The sequence below is a fragment of the Chaetodon auriga genome, chromosome 6 (assembly GCF_051107435.1).
Source record: "Chaetodon auriga isolate fChaAug3 chromosome 6, fChaAug3.hap1, whole genome shotgun sequence".
In the NCBI taxonomy this organism is placed as follows: Eukaryota; Metazoa; Chordata; class Actinopteri; order Chaetodontiformes; family Chaetodontidae; genus Chaetodon; species Chaetodon auriga.
In genome coordinates this window covers 15,035,669-15,057,157 of record NC_135079.1, presented here as the reverse complement: position 1 = coordinate 15,057,157, position 21,489 = coordinate 15,035,669, and the positions used below count along the sequence as shown (strand labels likewise).

Below are 21,489 nucleotides of genomic sequence, written 5' to 3'. Positions count from 1 at the left end.
TAGATGAATATCTGAACTGCAGTTTTAGGGATATAAGAATTGCAAATGTCAAAGGATATGTTTCCTTTGAGGATACATTTACCATTTTAATTGTAAGTTTTACATCAGAGTCATTTCTTTATCGAATTATGTAGGCGGATAGAAATTCTGAGCAAAGACACTGAGCATATTGCATTAATGCAGCATTTTGAGGCACAGATCAGGGATGAAAGCATAGTGGATAAAAGGGTTTGGAGTGAAACAGCATCTTACTGATGATACTTAACCAGCACGGTGTTTTGTGCATAATAACTGGTGCAAAAGTGGATAGATAGGTTTTTATGAAACCAAACCTTTGACCTCCCTCCTGCAGAAAGGTTTGTTACGGGTCCCCTGGCTCCAGCAGCAGGGGCTCTGTGTTCCCTTGGTAAGTCTGAGAGTGAAGTGTAACTAAGCTAAAGGAGGCTACAGCCGCCTACTGAGTTGCAACCTGAACACTAGCCCTCTACATCTGCCTCAGCTGTGAGGTGGGATGACTGATAACTCTGAAAATCACAGAATATTACAATCCTCTTGGCGTTTTGTCAAGGTGTTCAGGCTGCAGTCCCCTCAGTCAAAGTGTGGTGTGAAAAGACTGGAAGATACAAGTACCGCCGCAGTTTCTATGTCATTTATCTCCATCGAGTGCAAACCAAGGGTAGATGGTTAAAGTCGTCTACACTTAAGGTGCAGCACCTTTCTAATTTCAAATGTTGTTTTGCTGTTCCGCATTAGACTGTCTGAATATGTTTCTGCACACCCGTCCACCATTGTCCCGAAGTATTCGCTTTGCTGCTAAAGACTTCCTGTCTAACTCTGCTTTGGTTTTAGCTCACAGGCTTTGGACACAGAGCCTGTGAGCTTGAAAAAAGAAAATACCATTTAAGTGTTTAGAGGGCAGCACAGGTTCACCCCATCTAAAAGCCTCCAACCCTCAACAGTCAGGAAAATCAGACAGTGATGAACTACTCACTTGCTTTTGCCTCCCATTCCCTCTCTCATTAGTCAGGATATGATATTACATCTGAGTCATCTCTGTCAGTGTCTTTAGCAGAGGCCCTCCTCACCCTCCTCAGCTGAAGTCTCATCTGAGGGATCAGCCAGAAGATTGATTCACTCCTTGGTTTTATCCCAAAGATACTTCAGTCACGAGGACTCTCTCTCTCTCTCTCTCTCTCTCTCTCTCGCCTGCTCTCTCTCTCTCAAAATACTGGTATAACCCCTGGGAATCCTGAGCTGTGGTTGCTTGCTTGGCTTTTAACTTGATTGGTTAACAGGAAAGGAAGTACAGTACAGGTGTGTGTGTGTGTGTGTGTGTTTGTGTGTGTGCTCGCCTACATCTCCTCCCACTTGTCAACCCCCCGACTGACCCTCTTCACTCTCCTGCCCTCCCTCTCGCCCCTCTCTCTCTCTCTGTGTGAGGATGGTGTTGGATTCATACCTGATCTCCCTCTGCTCTCTCCTTCACAGTGACTATATCATAGAGGAGAAAAATGCTGTTTTACAGAAGAAAGAAAATGAGGGGTTTGGCTTTGTCCTGCGGGGAGCCAAAGGTGAGAATACAAACACACGCACACACACACACACTCACACTCACACCTTTGCCAAAACGTCCATGCTCACTACAGACCTGTTTTCAACGCATGAGATTGACGTTTTGATGTGAGAAGCAGTCTGTTGATCTGAGTCACGGAGTACAGCTCAGTCTCTATTGTTACTGTGTGAGTCAACAACGCGACCAGCTTTGGTCAACACTCAGCTTGTATACTCAGATGCACTGCTGTGTGTGTGAGTGCATGCGTGTGTGTGAGCGCATGCAGCCCCTTTGGCGGCGTCATCCATGGCTGAGCTGTCGGCTCGCTGTCCCATCTGTTCCCCGCACATGGCGTTCAGCTTTAGTGGAGACGCACTCCTCTCTCCCCTCCTCTCTTGTTTCTTTCATCTTCACTCTGTCTGTCCTTGTTTTTGCTCCTCTCCGCTCTCCTCCACCTCCTTTATATCCTTCCTGTCCATTATCCTCTCAAAAAATTACTCTATCGCTTTCATATCTATCTCTAGCATTTTTAAACCAAAATCTCATCTCTACTCATCTCCATCGCCACAAATTCATTTTACTCACGCACGTGCCAGCTCTCCCTGCTCTGCTCGGGCTGGTTACCATGGCAACCCCTCGCAGGCACCTTGCCGGGAGCCTGAATGTGCTTTACTGCTCCATCACTCACTACCATGGATCTTGGCCCACCATGCTCCCTTTTACTCTCGCCGTCTTTTAGTCTCCCGTAGCCTTAAAGACACACACACAAACACGCACACACATGCACAAACACACAGCGCAGGTCACTTAGTGGTCGTCTGAGAAGTCTCATGTGTCAGTGATTTAGCTGGATTCGGTCCAAGATTAAATGGAGTTTGTGGTGGCGCACTCACTCAACAAAGTGGCTGTGTGTGTGTGTATGTGTGTGTGTGTGTGTGTGTGTGTGTGTGTGTGTGTGTGTGTTTTTAGATATCCATAAAGCTGAGTTGAGCATGTGCAACTATACTGCATGCATCAATAATGACGTTTAGGTGCAGCATGCAGCAGCAGTACATCCTCTCAGGGCTAGTATTAATAGTAATATTACGAGTACTCCTGCTTAATATATTCACACATGTTTAGTCAACTAATAGGACTGAACACAGTGCAAAGTATGAATGAAATCATTTTAGAAAAGCTAAAAGGGAAGTTTTGAAAAGTGTATCATTGGCACCAAAGAAATACAAATAGAGCAGATGTGATCATTGATCTCATTCACTGGGAAAGCAAAAATAAATCAAAGGAAGCCACAGATTTCACTTAGCTCTCTGTGTTCCTCCTCAGCCGAGACGCCCATTGAAGAGTTCACCCCCACCCCTGCATTCCCTGCCCTTCAGTACCTGGAGTCTGTGGATGTGGAGGGAGTGGCCTGGAGGGCCGGACTGAGGACAGGAGACTTCCTCATTGAGGTAATGAAGGACGGCACTTCACTTGCTGCTGCTTCTTCTGTATTTGTCTCATTACTGGCGATGGCTGTTAACAGAGAACGAAAACTAACAGCTGCAGTGTTCTGCAGAGTGCATGTGGATATGACACATACATTAAGACATATTTGAGTTACTGAGGAGAGTAGACATGATTTGCGGGAAATGACTTGAGGATGAAGTATCTCACCCTGATTGACTGAAGAAAATCTGCAGCATTATAAAAGGTTACACACAAGTCAGCATCTCACTGTCTTTTTGTGCATTTAGGTAAACGGGGTGAATGTAGTGAAGGTGGGCCATAAGCAGGTGGTGTCCTTGATCCGGCAAGGGGGCAACAGGCTGCTGATGAAGGTGGTGTCTGTCACACGCAAACCTGAGTCTGAGGAGGTTGTTCGGAAGAAAGGTAAAGAACAGAAGGATGGGATGAGCTCCTCTGCAGCCTCCCTTTAAAAAAGCAGTACGTTTCCCCAAATGTGATGTTTAAAATGTAACTTCACACAAACACAATGTGAATGTATCTAAAATCCTGCTTCACGTGTGCTTTTTGTATGAATGATGGTGATTACATTGGAAAGGCTTTATTTAAAGTATATTATGTGCTCGGGGTTTGAGGGTCTCCACGTTATTTGCTCATGAGCTGTGTAACTGTATGGACTATGTACAGAGACGGTGTGTGTGTGTTTCCATTGTCAAGGTGATTTCTACCACGTTTCCCTGCTGTAGATTCATGTGGTTTCCATGTCAACCACAGCTCGCCATTACTCAGCTCCCACACAGTCCTGGCACTATGACCTCAGGACTGTGTACACTGCGGTTGTGTGTGTGCGCGTGTGTGTGCTGGAGTGGTGTGTGTACCTCCTTTGCGATAATTGAGATACAGAGACAGTGATAAATGGGTTTGACCTAGTTTCATTGGGACAGTACTGTACCCACTAAATCCTGCCACTCAGGACCTCATGCTTTCTCTTAATCTGTCTCGGTCTGTCCGTCTGTCTCTCACCCCTGTGGTTTTTCTATCTTTCTATCCTTACTTATGCTTGTCTCTTTTTCATAAACCCGGCCCCATTGGCCATCATTCTTCTCATAATATTAACTGAAGGTCAATTTAGTGCTTGCTGTGTTTGTTTGTTTGTTTTTGTTTTTTGGGGCTTTGAACCGCATGTCACAGTCTTCTTCAGACTGAGTTCACTCACTCGTCATAATTGAAGTGGAATTGGAGTTGGAATTGGAGTTAGACGAGAAGATCAATACATCTCCATTTTGGTCCATTGTGTTTGAAGCTGTAGCCTAGTTTAGCGCAAAGACTGGAAACAGAGGCTGGTTCTATCAAAAAGTTACCAAATCCACCTACCTGCACCTCTAAATCTCACTAAAGCCTCATTCACACTGGACAAAAAACAAAAAAAAAACACCCACTAACATCTGGCTTTTGTCTCCAGTGAGAAAGGGCACAGTTGGCATTCGTCCCTGGGCTCAGGGATTTTTCAGCTGCAGCTCTGATCGGCAGTGATAGAAACACGATATCTGCGTGGACACACTAATTTCTGCCCCTTCTCCAGTGGGATGATTGTTTTGATGAAGTTTTGGACGTTAGTGCATAAATATTTCCTGTCACACACTACTGTCAGCTTGTTGCACTCCGTTTCCAAAATCATCATCTCGTAAAAGATAGAAATAAGTAACGACAATAACATTATCATTAGTCTCCATGCTGATTTCTACTCTTCCTGTTTTCCAGCATGATAGTGATGTCAAACTTGACACACCAAAAAAGAAGAGGCTAATGTCTGCTGGCTGTGGGAAAGACACCTATTTTAGCAGGTTTTCCGCTGGTTTTAAAACCCCGTACATGCTAATTTTAGTTGTCTTAATCCGTACAAAATGCAAAGGGTGAAAAGGACAATTTGCTGTTTCTTAGCTGGTTTCAAGCAGGAAAAAGTCTGTCACATATGCCCTTGTGAAAGAAAGAGACAGATATGTTAATTAATTTACTTTAGAGGTGCTGCTAGGCAGATTTTGTTCCCTTTGGACAGAGCCAGGCTAGCTGTTTCCCCCTGTGTCTAGTCTTCATGCTGAGATAAGATGAATGGCTGCTGGCTATTACCTCATATTTAACTGACAGATGTAAGGATTGTGTCGGATATATTGGAACTAAATGAAGAAATATGTACTCACAGTTGACTTTTTTTTGAGTGCCTTTTAACTTAGTGCTTCATTTATTTTTGTCTTTTTGTGCTCCCAAGTCATTGTCCTGATGCCTCCATTAACGCCTGCTTATTGCTGCTTGTGTCTAAGCTGCTGAGGTGGGAGTGAGGTGAACAGACAATGGCTGCTAAGATTCCTTCACTGTGAATCGAAGAAAAGATGGGCAGACAGCAGTCGACAAGATGGAGTGTGTATATTTTTTCAGTGGTGGGGGAGAAGGGGATTCTTCAAACTTGCCTGCGTGTCTTTCTCTTCCATCCTGAGCTGTGTTGAACACCCTCTCCTGCTGCACTGCTCCTCCGGTGGGACTTTCCTGCATCTTGTGCCGCACCTTTGCAGAAATGCACAGATGCATGCTCACACATGCACTCTCTCTCTCTCTCTCTCTCTCTCTCTCTCTCTCTCTCTCTCTCTCTCTCACACACACACACACACACACAGACACACACAGGGACTTGGAAGCAAACACACATCCAAAACACACATTCTCTGCACCATGCGAGGCCTCACTACTGCCACCGTTGCCATGGTGACTACACTGCATGTTTGAATTAAGCATCACATTACAGCAAAAGCATCTCTCTCTCCCTCTGACTCTGTCTCTGTTCCTCTCTCTGTCTCCATCCTCCTCCGTCTCCTCTGCTCCCTGCTACTGTACCAGAATCTGCAGACTGGTGAGGAAATGAAGATGTTTGATGTGGACTGTACCCAGGATGGCGTATGTACAACTAGATCTGCAGCCGCTGACGACAGCAGGATGGTTAGGCTCTCGTAAGGCACTGGGGCATCTGTGGGATTTAGAGATCTGTCGCTTTCTACATCGGTGCATTGATTGCTAGCTGGTCGATCTCAGATCTCAGAGTGAGCTGATCTAGTTGTTTTGTGGAGGCATTGTTAGGAAACTTGCATATAGGCAGTGCTGCTGTTTGCGGCTTTATGGTCTCAGACTGCATGACATTACACTGTTACATTGTCTTAACATGCGTGACTACATGACCACATTATCTTTAATTTGGTTGATTACAGTGGTTGTTGTTACCTTCTTTGAAGCCTTTTATTGAAAACTCTGCTGTTTCCATTTGGAGCTGACGCTTGCTGTGTTTTACTGCTTTGAGTGGGACGATAACAGCCCAGTTGCCTTGTGTGTATAGTGGGATTGGGAGGCTCCCATGGGCTTTGGGGTATAAAGTCTGCAGCGCATTCTTTTCCTTAGCTGTTGAATTTACTGTTATCTCTTCATCTGTCAGCCCACATGTCATTATGTCCTCCCTCAGAGACTTTTGTCTGTGTGTCTGTATGTGGTCCCACATGTGGGAGGATATGCATGTGTGTGTAAGCCAGTGTATCTGTGCGTTTCTGTCTGATGCACACCTGCGAAATTCCAGACAGCCAGCATATTAAAAGTAAGATGGACGACTTTCCTCTCCTTGCCACACTCGTTTTACTCGTTCTGCCTATCGTGGTAGACAAATTCTGTTGTTTGCTGTGTAATGGGAGGATTCAGAGAGGTAGGGATGTTACAAAGAGGACTGAGCTGTACATTTACTGCCTCTGGGCTCCTCAACAGAGAGGAACTCTTGCAGTACAAAGACTAAAACACTGAAAGTTTTGGAGACAGACTGACAAATTTGCAACCCATCGGACCAACAGAGAATAAAAAATGAAGAAGATGGGCTCCAACCGTAGCCTGAACAAGGTCCTGCCTAAGTGTGAGGCATCCAGTTCGTCTGAAATTAACCAGATCAAAGCAGTGAAGACGGGATGGACTGGCCGCCTGGGAGATGCCAGGAGGGCTCTGAGCCGCAAAGCCAAAGGATTTTCATCCCCTTCTACTTCATCCTCAACACCATGCCTTTTCTCCACAGCTCCCCCGCCACCCAAGAGAGCTCCCAGTACCACCCTGACACTGCGCTCTAAGTCCATGACCGCTGAATTAGAAGAACTGGGTGAGTGCCAGAGAAGTGGCGTGCAAACTCCACACTCTCTTCTTCCTTTTCTGTCACATTTCTGCTTTCCCTTTGTCATTAAAACTTGGTGTGTCTCCTAACTTTTAGAATAGTCACCTCTGTTGGCTTGTTCTTGTCATTTTCCCTCCTCTGCTGACGCAATCTTTTTCCCACCAAGCTTCTGCTCGGAGGAGAAGAGGAGGTGAGTCTGAGGCAAGAAATTGACACCTCTCTGAACGTCATTAAGATGATTTATCACTGCTGTGTCAATTTAAGCAGCGTTGATTCTGATCAGAAGAGCAGAACACTTGAACTACGTGGACTCTCTCCACTTTCTGTCTTTTTTTTTTTATCTCTTTCAGTCTTATTCAGCTCTTAAATCTCAAGGAAACACAGTAAAGTTGTATTGAGATACAGTGCAGTGATATTGCAGTGATTTTGAGCATGACCTCACATCGGAGAGCGTAGCTACATTATGAAGATGCCTTTTTAATCACAGTTTGTATTCTCTATTGTGTAAGCAGTGTCAGAAATGATGATACAATGTTTCCCTGGTCTTATGTCTCAGTATTTAGTTCTGGCTCATTTCCCTCTCAACAGAGAGACTAGATGAGATGTTGGCATCCCAGGAGTCTATGTTGCGTTCTCAGCCCTCGGAGGCAGATTACAGAGCAGCCACTGTCAAACAACGGCCCACCAGCAGGAGAATAACACCAGCAGAGATCAGTGTGAGTGCACCTACACACAGCACACTGGCAGACAGCATATGCCACTATGTTGGCGTACATTCAAACTCAATCTGACACAGAACATACTGAGAAACACCTGGGCTACACAGCACTGCACAACACTGCACACATGCACTGCTTTGCGCGTCTTTGTTCTCGGTATTCTGTGTACGGTTTGGTTTTTCTTTTTTTTTTTTTTTTTTTTAGGAGTTTTACTGGAGCTTTAAAGGCATTAAAACTTATTGTGGTTTTGTTGTGCTGCAGTCACTGTTTGAGAGGCAAGGGATGACTCTACATGGAGGTCTTCACCCAGGCATTGAGAGAGGTCACATACCACTACCAAAGGGGATGTCCAGGACCAAGTCTTTTGGTAAAACAACCACCCATCCTGTACCAATCGGGTGAATGATTGTGTATCTTATGTACAGCATGCTTATAGGTAATATACTGAAAATGCAGTGGATATAAAATAATGGAGCTTTATTATTTATTTAATAAATAACACTCACAAAGAATAGCATCTAGACAGCAGAGCAAGAAAGAGAAAATACAGAGGCTGAAACTCATCAAACAAATTTAAAAATAATAAATAAATAATTTCCCTTTTCAAACCTTGGCAGATTAGCAAATGTCAGCAGTGACATGGTTGCAAATGCGCACTTACATTGTATTACACATTCAAAATGTGCAAATGTGCTTATTAGATTTTCACAGAAGCAGATTTGCAGAGCAGATGTTCAAGTACAGACTATTTCAAAAGTAGATATACACATGCATTATTAATACTCTGTGTTATTAAACATTTTTCCTGTTTTCAAGCACACTCGTTAAATGAATGTTGAATTAATTGTTAAATGAGTTAAAAATAGTTAGTTCCGTGCTTTATTAAAATATTGTATAGCTGCACTTGAGACACCTGATACATTATTAACTGTTTGGTTTAACAGAATAACAGAAGGATGCATTACCATGTATTTTTCATGAAGCAGCTGAGGACCTGCTAGGTTGGTATGAAATGGTCCTTTTACATGAGCTTACTCCCTGTCACCAGATGATTTGTGCTCTCCTCTCTCTCCTCTCCCTCATCAGGTGCCACTGAGGAAGATCGGCTTTCTGCCCTGGCAGGCGAGCACAGATTTCCCCGCAGTTCCTCCATGACAGACAGCCTCCGAGACCACTCACAGCCCCATCCCATCCCTCCACCTCCACAAATGGCACCTCCTCCTCCTCCCTACTACCTAGACACTGGTCCTCCCCCAGCCTTCTGCCCTCCTCCTCCCCCATCTAGGACCCAGAGTCAGGGCCATGAGCCTGCAGGTCGCTCCAGCTTCAAGCCCTCCTCTTTGGACCTGCCTTATGAGGCCGCTCAGCGGCAGGCCACACACATCGAGAGACAGAAGAAAGCGCGCTCCATGATCATCCTCCAGGACTCTTCCCATCTACCTGTAGAACCCACAGAAATTCCCCGTCCCTCTGCTGCTACTCCACCTGAGCGAATCAAAAGGAAGGGTCGGGTTATTGACAACCCTTATGCTAATGTGGGTCAATTTAGCATTGGACTATACACACCCACCAAGCCCCAGAGGAAGAAAAGTCCCCTGGTGAAACAACTACAGGTAGGTTGGATGTTGAAAATGGTCTCCTCGCTTGTGTTTTTGCTCATAACTCAAGAATATTACGACAAAATTTCACACAAATGTCTCACAAATGTCTCAATGATGAAGTGATGACATTTTATATCCAAAAGGTCAAATTCACTGTGAATTGGTGACACAAATTTTGGCTGCTCACCTTGAAACTGTGGTCATTGTACAGATCCTCTGTGCTGCCAGGTTGTGAAACATCCACATTTTAGAATTTGCAGCTTCTTTGCAGCTACGTCCACATTTGAAGCACTGTCTACTGTCATGGCTACAACTTTGTGTTCTATCCGACGTTAATGGCCAAGCAACACATACAAAAAATCTGGCTCTGTTTCTTGTTTCTCTCAGTGAACTTACACACTAACAGACAGACAATAGAGCAAGAACAACAAAGCTCATTGAAGTCAAGACAAATCAGTTTTGTATTCTGAGTCTCCTCAGGAAGAGGTGAGCCGAGTCAAGTTTTTTATTGATTTGTATCCCAAGGTACTTGTACAAGTCCACCATCTTCGCTTCTTGTCCCTGACTGACAACAAGGATACAAGTAGGGGTCCTGCTGTCCCTTTAGTAGTCCACCACGAGCTCATTGGTTTTGCTGATATTGAGTTTCAGGTGATTGTTGTTCACTTTGACATGCTTGGTTAATTTCATTTTGTCTTGCTGCAGGTGGAAGATGCACAAGAAAAAGCTAGTTTAGCTTTAGCTGCTGCCCACTCCCGAGAGAGCTCACCCTCAGGACGACACCCACATACCCATGGGCACACACACACCAGCCGTGCAGACTACTACCAGCAGCAGCTGATGGCTGAGCGAGAGCGTATGCGTGCCCAGGGAGACATGATGTTTCAGGGTAAGGGCCCCTTTGCTGCTGCAATTGCTGGAGCAGTGAAAGACCGTGAGCGTCGCCTAGAAGAACGGAGGAAATCCACTGTCTTCCTTTCTGTTGGGACCATGGAGGGGGCGTCTACCACCAGCTCTGACGCCCCCTCTCTGACTCAGTCTCACTCCATCGATGAACGGATGCTCACCCGAGAGCTGGGACAGCTGCCTCCCCCTGCCTTGGCCCTGAGCCCCTCACCCAGTGGGACCACCTTTATCCATCCGCTCACAGGAAAGCCCCTGGACCCCAACTCTCCACTGGCTCTTGCGCTGGCCGCAAGGGAGAGGGCACTGACCTCCCAGAGCCAGTCCCCAACTAGCAGCCCAGAGCCTAGGACTAAACAGGAGCGAGTAGGCCAGGGCGTAATATTCATTGACCCTCAGACCAAAGAGTCTCCACATGGGGAAGGGGCATCCACAACTCCCCCTTTCTCACCTAAAAGCGCCAAGGCAGCAGGGCATGGGGTTGGATCCTCCCTGGCATCAGTTTTAGTTCCGCAGCCCACCAAACCACAGTGGGCCACATCACCGTCACCTGTATCTTTCCGGCAGGAGATGGAGGCCAGAGTAGAGGAAAGGAAGGAGGAGAAGAGACTAGAGGATAAAAAAAGTATGTTGATCAGTATTATGGATACCTCGCAGCAGAAGACAGCAGGGCTAATCATGGTCCATGCTACCAGTAATGGCCAAGCTGTCGGGGTGGGTTCAGAACTAGAGCAGGCACCTACCCCAAAGTCCACGGAGCTCAGCAAATCTCCAAGTCCACGGGCTAAATCCCCCAGTCCCACAGTCTCCCAGCCCCAGGCCCAGCCTCAAACTCAGCGTCCTGCCAGTCCGGCCCAAGAGAAGAGTCTGGCTCAGGGAAGCTCAGAGGAGGATGTGGATCCGTACACAGTGACCCTGCCCCCTGCAATGTTGTCCTCCAGTGATGAGGAAACAAGAGAGGAGCTACGTAAGATCGGAGTTGTTCCGCCACCAGAGGAGTTTGCTAATGGGCTGCTCGCACAGGCACAGGGGACGCCAGTGTCCCCAACTAAACCTGTTTCCTCTCCCACCACCCCTACAACACCAACACCCCACACTCCCTCAACCCCAACAACCCCAATTGTGACCCCCACGCAGCCTCAGCCTCCCCAGCCCCCACCTCCACCCAGTGCAGCAGCTGTCTCAGGGAAGCCCTCTGATCCTCTGGAGCCCCCACCAGTGGGCGAGTCTGGCTCTGCGGCTGACTCAGGCGTGGAGGAGGCTGACACGCGCAGCTCCAGCGAGAGAGAGCGAGACCACCATCTCGAGACCACCAGCACCGTCTCCACGGTTTCCAGCATGTCCACATTGTCCTCAGAAAGCGGCGAGCCTGCCGACACACACACCACGCACACCTCCTATGCCGACGGGCAGACTTTTGTGCTCGACAAGCCGCCAGTGCCTCCTAAGCCCCGACTCAAGTCCCAGATAGGAGGCAGTAAAGGACCCGTCACCTTCAGGGACCCTCTGCTGAAGCAGAGCTCTGACAGCGAGCTGCTATCACAGCAACAGGCTGCTGCCCTGGCTGCTGCTGCAGCTGGGGGTGTTGGGCTGCCCTCAGGTGGTTCAGCTTCAGTGACTGGACTAGCCCCCACCAAGCCTCGCTACCTCTTCCAGCGGAGGTCCAAGCTATGGGGGGACCCAGTAGAGCCTCGTGGACCAGGTGTGGGGCTAGGTATTGGGAGTTTGGGCAATCTTGGTGGGCTGGGACTGGGGCTGGGTGCAGATGAGGGAACAAAACCATCTGTTATGGGGGAGCTCAGTTCCCGACTACAGCAGCTAAATAAAGACACTAGGTCATTGGGAGAGGAACCACTGGGAGCATCACTTGACCCTGGCAGGAAGTCACCTGTGGCAGGTGCCAGGTAAGAGAAAAAGCGAGTTAAACGTTCTCCAGACTGTATTGAACACTGAGTGACAGAACAGATTGTTACATTAAAAAGTGACGATTGCAAGTTTCATTCATATCTTTTGCCCATGTGAGACATCAGTTAGCAAAATAAAGCAATTCCAGTGCCCTTCCTCACACAGACGACTCTAAAATTCTTTAAAAATGACATACTTGTCGGACGCCGAACTTAATTGTTTTCTCCTGTTTATCATTATTTTATATCACTTTATTGAAATAGTTTTGTCTACAGCAGATAATCCCTCTTGGTCCTTGCAATAACAAGCCCACTGAAAGAGAGACTGCAAACACAGACGCTTTCACTTATTATTTAAAAGGAAAAATATTTCATAATGACGATGACTAAGAGTCTGAAATGTGATAGCATTCCTTTGTAAAGAGGGATACCGCGAGGCTGAGTCAAAGACAGCGGCTTCACGTTTTACTTCTGTGCATGATGTGGTTTTATTCATGTTTTAAAATATGCATATTTAAGCCAGTGATAATGAGATCAGAGGTCACCAGCATTGCTCATATTAGCTTCCCTGACAGTGTTGTTGTGTATTCTATTGGTCATACAGTAACATCAGCATAGAAGAGAGGCACAGCGACACCAGGGTTGTCTGAAGCACAGCGCTGTTTTTTGTCTGTCTGTGGGTTTCTTTTTTCTTCACACCATACCTGAAACTACAATGAAGTCCTTTATATTTCTGCAGATGTGAGGACACCGAAGAGAGTAAACCTTAAGGTTATAGCCCCTAGGGTAAACTTAAGCTTTTTTTAATATATCTTCTTGTCCTAACAACCCTATCAACTAATCCCATTTAAAGAGAACAACCCGTTTCGAAATTTTGTTTCATTTATTTTCTTTTAAATATGTTTTGTTACCTTGTTTGCATCACCTGATTCCTCCCTTTCAAATTAAAGCTGATTAAAAAGAGAAGATAGAAGAATATTTGGCTACTGTGCTGTGTCTTGAGGAAAACCACTGGTTTTAAAGATAAACTGTGCTACTAGAATCGATTGGGTTGGGTCTTGGGTCTAAAGTGCTCCTTGTTTCCATAGTTACAGCTGCACTCCTTGGCCTCCTGTAAAGTGATCTGTGTTGTTAAGCACATGCAGTAGACAGTAGTAGTCAATTAGTTAGTGTTACACAAGGTGTGTGTGTTTGTGTGCGTGTGTTTGTGTGTGGTGGGTTATCTGTTGGTGCAAACAAGGTAACAGGGCTTGGAGGCATGCACTTCTTGAAGCCTCTTGTCATCTCACACACACACTCACTGTTGGGTTCAAACCTCTTACCCTGCCAGTAGCTTCCCTTCCAGCTTTTCCTTGAGCTTTTCCCAGAGTCCTTGTTCAAATAATGCATAATACATCCTTATATCCACAGCTCTTTGCAGCCATCGCTGATAGAAATTTGATAAGAGCAGAAACAGTTGTTTCTTTCTTATCACTGTCCCCCATCCGACAATATCAGCGATAATCTCAAAGATTTAAGGATGTATTTTCGGAAGTATTTGAACATGACTGAACTATAATGGTGTGTCATGTTTAAAACCATCCGCTCATGATCTTGGCATTACGTTGAGGACGGGACGAGGTCCTGACCTTTTCAGAAGGTGCCACGTGAAGTAACTGTCAAATAAGTGGTGGCGTCTCCTCTTTGATTTTGACGTAGAGTTTTTCCTCAGGTGAACGATAACCCGCCTCAGCCCAGGTGTGTTCGGCTTGGCAGGTCGAAAGTTAACGTCTGACTTTTGAATCACAAATGCAGTCTTTTTTGTGGTTGTTGTTGTTGTCCATTGTAGTTTTAGTCAGCCATGAAATTGCCACAAATTGATGTTAATTTCAATGTGATGTTCAGGAGCGTCATTCATATGCAGTAATTTATCAGTGCAGTTGTCAGGATGTAGCTTTCAAAGAGCTCTGGAGTTTGCAGGCACTCTTCAGGTGCAGCTGATGTTTATAGCCTTGCTCTTCTCCTTTCTTCTTCTCTCATCTTCATTTCCATTCCTGTGAATACGGAGGGTGGAAAAAATATCTTTCGTGTTTACCACACTACACTGCTGATTAAGAGGTCTGAAGACGCGATGTGAGATTGAGAAGACATTAGAACCGAAACCGAAGAGCTTCACGTAGGGCTACTCGTTATTGGCCTTTAATGCTGTCTAAAATCGGCACTTGGCAGAATTGTGTAACCATAGCTGTTGTCCTCTACATGGGAGTGACAGTGTAGTGGTGTCAACAGAAGTCTGCTGCTACTTCTTGTTGTTGCTTCTGGACATCTTGGAAGCAGGAAATGAGTAAGCATAAACCTTAATGTATCGTAAAAGCCTCATAGGCACGTTTTGCAGTCCCATCCTTATTAGCAATAGTTGTCTGTTATCGAAATAATTTGGGCTGAAAAGCTCATTCATTCCTGTTGCTGAAGACAGCGCATTGCCTGGGTGACCACAAATGAAATATGAAGTCGCCTTGTAACACTGAGCCAAATTCAGCCACCAGGCATTGATCCATACATCACGATACCTGGATGGACAAGTTGAACCATGATATCAAATCCAACATTTCATGTAACACTCACTCCTGATTGGGCCTCATCTCCGCCATATCCATCCTGACAGCTGATTGCCCTCGGCTGTGACAGTGATGATCATGATCATGCACACCATTATTTCTCTCTTTCTCTGCCTCTGCATTTGTTTCTCCTCATCTGCTGGAGCATTTCATGTATACAGTAGCGCAGGCATCCCAGCGCCCTTAACTGTAACGTTGTTCCATCACTTACCCGCCATCCACTGTGTGCCCCATTTAAACCTCGTCAGAAACCACACATGCTGCTGTATTTTGTCTTTCTTGTATCCACTTCGTTGCCATGCTGTGTATCATAGCTTTGGGTGGTTTAGAAACCTGTGGTTCTCGTTTTATTTCAGTTGTGCTCTTTCGTTTTCTGTTCTTTCTCTGTTTGTGTAATTTGCATAACTTTGTTTTGTTTTTCAGTGATTGTGTTGACGGTGGCCATGGTCCCTGACTGTCTTGCTTATTGGACGCTGTAGGTTTCTTAAACCACGCCAAAACATAACAGAAAGTCTTGCGATTTGTATTTCTTGATTAGAATGAAAATTTAAATGAATAACTACTACTTGCACAATAGATATAAAAATGAATGTTTACTAATGAGAATAACGGTTCTTTTAGTCCAAATCATTTCTGAATAAGAGCCAAAGCAAACAACAAAAGTCAAGGGACATGTGCCCGCCCTTTATTTGTTCATTTATTTGTTTGTTTGTTTGTTTGTTTTTCTTTGTTTGTGCAGTGTTTGATATGTGAATAGTGTGCTCATTTCTCTCTCATGTAGCCCACTGGTCAGGCCTTCCAGTACAGAAGCCTACTCTGCTGTCTTTGTCACGCTCACACATCAGTAACACCAACACATGCACACACACGCATGAATACACATGTGCACACATGCACTCACACTCACACAGTCACACACACACACACACACACACACACACACACACACACACATCCGGCATGTCAAAGACAGCAGAGTTGGCTGAAGCAGACTATAAGTCTGGTTGGCAGGCTGCGTCTCATGGAGTGATGCTAACATTCTCTCCCATTGCTCTCTCTCTGCTCACCTTGCATGCTCCGCCCTGCTGCTCTGATCTGATTGGTCTAGAACTGACTGTGCGCCCAGGAGGGCAGGACGACTGTGTAAGTGCGCATGGAGCTCATCTCATATCCGTCGGCTCCCTGTAGTCTGATCATTTTTCCAGCCTGTGCGCTGCCAAGCTACCTTTGTTTCCATTACACTCTTTAGGCCAAATCTCACCCACATCAACACATGCAGTCGAGGGAAAACACGTGCCACACCTGTACATAAGACACACTCTTACATGCATGAATAAAACAGACACCATCGCACCAACTCTGACCATATTTAGGCCTCTCCTCTCTGCTTCCCTCTGCTTGTACCAAACTAGATAGACCTCTCATGTTAACCTTGATCTTTACGTCATCCCTCTTTTCCTTTCTGACCATCCTCTCATCCATTAGATCAGTAGTATACTAATGGCTAAACAGACACTCACAAATGTATGCTTCTGTTATTTTTTTGAGAGGACCAGGTATGAAAGGTAGATGAGGCAGCAGTTTTTGGACCTGTGAAGGATACTGGAATGACTGTTGTTGGTAACATTGGGCTGGTTGAGATTCCCTCAGTGGTAGACTTACTGCACTGAATAACGCGTTAGCTGCACTTCAGAGGTAAAATAAATATTCATTTGATATGCTTTGTGTACCCCCATATGACCTTTAACAGCAGTTTAAAGACATGATAAATGTCACCTTTGTTTTCTTTGTATGCTGTAATTCGCTGTTGTAAAAAAGCAAATTTAATAGCAAAGATGAAAACCGAATCTGAAATTCTACTCTGACTGCAGGTCCGCCGACTGTGTATACATGTAGGGAAATGTGTGTGCATGTTTGTACTGTGTCACATATTAAAATAGGAAGTCAGTGCTTTCAGGTTAGTGCTGTTTCAATGTAAAACACTAAGTCTGTTTGATGCTGTGATTCTAATCTAATTCTTAGCCGCTGTTTGTGGGTCACAGTTGAAGTGTCCAGTATGTCTTAACAGGAAGTAGCTTTTGATTGAATTCATTAGAAGAAAGAGACTTTTCAGTAATGGTCAGGTGGACTGAGTGTCGGAAGAGTAAAAACAGTCTTATTAACAAATGAAGTTGTGATGTAAATCCTATATGATGTCTCGTGGCTGAGTCGTAAAAATATTTTTTTCTGAAGCTGTAAAAAATCTCAGAAACTCGTAACCAATGAGTGCAGCTTGCCGCTTCGATGTGGCTGTGATGTGAGAGGAGCTTGTTGTCTAACAGTCATTAACCTGTAGCCTACACTAACTGGAGCTATACAAGAACTTACAGTGGCTTATACACACTGTATAACTCAAAGCTTGGTCTCCTTTTCTTCTTCTTTATTTTCACTTTGTTCACCTTCATCTTCCTCCCTTGACATTCCTAAAACCCCGTCTCTCTCTGTCTCCACCAGACTTTTCAGCAGCCTAGGCGAGCTCCACACCATTTCTCAGAGAAGTTATGGCACCACATTCACCATTCGCCCTGGCAGCCGTTACCCCGTCACCCGACGCACCCAAAGCCCAGGTTCAGGCTCACCTGATCGGGGCGACCCACTTGGACGTTTCTCAAGCTTCGGCCTACCGACCTCACCGACTACACCGCCACAAACCATCCTCAAATCCTCCAGCCTCAGCCTACCCCAGGAGCCTAAAGAGGTCCGCTTTGTAATGAGGAGCTCCAGCGCCCGTTCCCGCTCCCGCTCCCCGTCCCCGTCGCCTTCCCATTCCCCTGGGCTGGGGTCACCGCTTTTAGCCCTACGACCCTTCCACCAGAAACCCCTCCACCTCTGGAATAAGTACGACGTCGGAGACTGGCTGGAGAGCATCAATCTGGGGGAGCACCGAGCAGGGTTTCAGGAACACGAGATCGAAGGCTCTCACCTCCCGGCTCTAACCAAGGATGACTTTGCAGAGCTGGGAGTGACACGAGTCGGCCACCGCATGAACATTGAACGAGCACTAAAACTGCTGCTAGAGAGCTGACCCCTGCCCTGAGACACAGCAACAGATGGATGGAGAGATGAAGAACGGGCAAAATATAGATTTGATAAAAGAGAAAAGATAGGAACCGCTCCTCTTTTACTCTGGCTGCTTTTATGTTCTGCATCACAAATGTTTACCTGTGGTCCCTCGTGACACATTACGTCCCCGTTCTGCATTAATACCCTGCACTTGGCACTGCACTGAAGAGGAGGAATCAATACATTCGTCCCCCTCTACTCGGCCCCTAGTGTCTGCCCACCTCCTTGACTGCAGCCAATTAGATCGGACCTCAAAATGAGCTCTGGTCTTTCTTTGCCGAGGAGAATCGCATGAGCTCCAATTAAAACATTTGATTTGTGAAAGCTTCAGTTGTTCCCTTAGTAACACCCACACTATCCCTCTCACTATTCCCTCCTCTCCTCTCTACCTCTATCCCTCCATCTATTAGGCCTCTGAAAGCCTTTTGCAGTTTGAGTAAAGGAGGAGGAGGAAGAATTTCCTTTCCAAACAGAGAGCTCAGTTGCCTTTCAAAATATTTATACAGAGATCAACAATGATGAACACAGGACTACGGACATAGTGCTGACACAGCTCTGAAAGGTGTGTCTTCTCTATACCTGCTGTTGTTTTTAAACCGAAGACTTTAGAGCCCAGAGGTGGAGCTCCACAAAGTAAACCACAGGAGAAAACCCCTCCGCCTTGGTACCCAGACTGTGCTATCTATTATATTTGGAGAATGTTTAACCAACACTCGTGGCTTTTTTCATAATCAATTTTTTGGTTTTCCAAAGGGAGTATTATATATAGGTATTATATAATATGACATATATGTATCTAAATATAGCTTTCAGAAGAAAAGACAATGTTGCAAAGAGGAAATATAATAAATTTATCTGCGCCTGTTTTTGGTTTTTAGTATAGAAAGCAGAGAGAAATCTTTAAATTTATTCCACCAATAGTTTACTACAGTATATGGGGTTTTTTTCCTCTTTTTTTTTTTTTTTTGTTTTTTAGGTATACAACTTTGCTTATGGTCACCCTTTCTTGAACCGTAGCATGGCGAGTTGCATCATGTCTTGGACAGAGAGTTTGTTGTTTGTTTTTATTTTCTTACGGTCTTCCTTCATACTAAAGGGCATCCCATAATGTGAGGCTGAGACCCCAGTTGACACCCATCCCTACCGCTTCAGCTACAGATCTCACTGACGTGGTTCTGACTCTGCTTCATCCACAACAACAAACAGTAAGGACCACGTAATGAGACCGCTCATTGGAAAGGGGCTCTTCATCTTTTGCCTGTCAATCACTCAGGGATGGAAGTTTGGGGCACTAGCATGGAGAGGTTGTTGGCTGTTGTTTTGATGCTTTCCATTCAAATTCCTACCTGTGAGGACAATTTAACAGTCTGGAAAAAAAAAAAAGCTAGAGGGCTTTTAAAATTTCCATCCCTGTGACCCCTGATGATGCTTCTCAGACCAGGCCTTTACGCGGAGTGTAACCAACAAAAACCTGTCATACAAGGGCTTAAATGAGCTAGATATAAAGTATGTGCCCTTCTGAAATGCCACTGCAGCAAATGTGTGTAGTTTAACAGGCTGTGGGGATGGGAAAACCTCTGTACGGTCTTAAAGAAAATTCAGTATTTTACAACCTGGCTGTGTCTTGCAACATTGCTGCCTCGCTCTATCTCTATGGTTTACTTAGTGAGTAAAATATTATCAGAAACGGTGGCAGCCAGAACTCTAAACATGAGACCCAGGTTGTTAAAAAAGCGACTGAATTTTCCTTTAATAATACAAAATCTGCAATTGTACTCATGAGTAGCTTCTGCTGGCAGTGAGAAACAGTGAGTTTTATTCACGCAACAAAAAAAAAAAAGCATTTTATCCATAGCTTTTCTCCGACAGACGTCCGGGTAATCTCATTACCGCTGAAGACGCTCTGTGCATCAGCAGCATCCAGTCAGCGCGCCAAGGCAGTTTCCCTTGGCCTGAAGTTGTGAGCATCTTTTTTTCTTTTTTCTTTTTTGCTGACAGTTTGTAAAAGCGGGTGGTGAAGATAACGTTGTATCTTGGTTGTAGGAATAGCACTCACTGCCTCACTGTGACCTCACTGATTATTTTACTTCTGACTCCAGTGTTACAGTACGTCCTCAGACTCATTTGGACTTTTTGCGTTCTACTCTCTTTTCCTTTTTTCTTTTCTTTGTTGATTTGTTACCCTCGGACACTGTGGGTAGATTTTGTAGCGTGTGGAACATGATACTTAAATCTTTCACTCATTTCAATTTTGGAGTGACAGAAAAAAAAAAAAAAAGACAGAAAAGAAAAAACAGATATCCTGTCCATTCTAAACGTACTTACTTACTTACTCTTGTAAAAATGAACAAACTACAAATATTTGCTTTTTTTAAAAAATCACAAGCAATGTATATATGATAGATTTCATATAAATTTTTGAAAAACAAAAAGTATATAGATCTATATATGAATGTTTGGCATATATGCATAGTTAACCACCTGTGAAAAAGGTGAGCAGATTTTATTCTTTCTATGAACTCTTGAACTTTTGAACTCTGAACTATGAACTAGGGGATGATTTGCACAAAACAAGGTGACAAGGTGCTAACATAAAAGCCACCCAACGTCCAAGCGCATGTGTGCATCTGGATTCCCTGAATCTCTGTGTGGTCGTTTGTCTCCACTGCGTGTGCGTGCGTGCATGTGTGTGTGTGAGTGAGACTGTGTGTTTGCATTTTTTGTGTGTATTTGTTTGAGAGAGAGACGATGAGAATACACGTGACAGTGAGAGTGTGTGGTTGATTGTTAGGGTTTACATCCTTGGAGTTAGTCCACTATAGCCTTACTGTATTACCATCAGAGATTCCCGGCGGTGGCTGTGTCACACATACACACGCACACACACACACTCACTCACTCACACACACAATACACACACACACACACACAAAGAGAAAAATGCACACATACATTCATCATCTATTCCAGATCATTGTTCTGCATTCTTGTTTTGTACCGAGTGACGTCTTCAAAAAGTGGACTGCTCTGCCCAAGAGGGAGAGACAGACAAGGACACGTTACCACAGCGACTCGAACAAAACCATCGTCACATTTTATGTAGCAAGACAACTACAACTCACCTTGTAACTGTGTAGGTACAGCTTACGCAGTGTCACTGCTTCGTACACCCATTCCCAGATGGCATTTGCGCTCCTTATGCTCCACTCTGTCTGGCAGCACTCCTTTTTCCTTTTTCAGACCTTCAGTTTCTGAGTTTTGGATATGCTATATGAGGTGATCCAGTGAGGAACAAACAACACAAAGGAAAAATGTGCCAAAAAATAACTTAACTTTTACCTGTATATTTGTCTTTGCTTTAGGACTATCTTAGTTACAGCATTCTTGAGCTGTTAGACTCAATAATATGGTGCCATCTCCTGGAAATCTTGAGAACTACAGACATTTGTTAGATCCTTCTGCATTTCCTACAGGTGGAAATG

At 45.0% G+C, this 21,489-nt stretch overlaps 1 protein-coding gene across 7 annotated transcripts in view; it reads left to right on the top strand.

Moving 5' to 3' along the window:
* shank3a (SH3 and multiple ankyrin repeat domains 3a) overlaps nucleotides 1-20,269 on the top strand; it is a 140,236-nt gene extending 119,967 nt beyond the window's left edge. For 5 of the 7 annotated variants that reach the window (XM_076733438.1, XM_076733439.1, XM_076733440.1 and 2 more), the window contains 10 exons: nucleotides 1,489-1,571; nucleotides 2,876-3,000; nucleotides 3,286-3,421; nucleotides 7,089-7,169; nucleotides 7,348-7,371; nucleotides 7,770-7,897; nucleotides 8,162-8,267; nucleotides 8,987-9,513; nucleotides 10,207-12,308; nucleotides 17,399-20,264. In XM_076733438.1, coding sequence (XP_076589553.1) covers nucleotides 1,489-1,571; nucleotides 2,876-3,000; nucleotides 3,286-3,421; nucleotides 7,089-7,169; nucleotides 7,348-7,371; nucleotides 7,770-7,897; nucleotides 8,162-8,267; nucleotides 8,987-9,513; nucleotides 10,207-12,308; nucleotides 17,399-17,969 — 3,883 coding nt within the window. In that variant the 3' untranslated portion in view covers nucleotides 17,970-20,264. Of the gene's footprint in view, nucleotides 1-1,488; nucleotides 1,572-2,875; nucleotides 3,001-3,285; nucleotides 3,422-7,088; nucleotides 7,170-7,347; nucleotides 7,372-7,769; nucleotides 7,898-8,161; nucleotides 8,268-8,986; nucleotides 9,514-10,206; nucleotides 12,309-13,047; nucleotides 13,218-16,013; nucleotides 16,049-17,398 lie in introns of those variants that run through there. The other 2 variants (XR_013077283.1, XM_076733441.1) reach the window with 2 other exon arrangements.
* The last annotated feature ends 1,220 nt before the right edge of the window (nucleotides 20,270-21,489 follow it).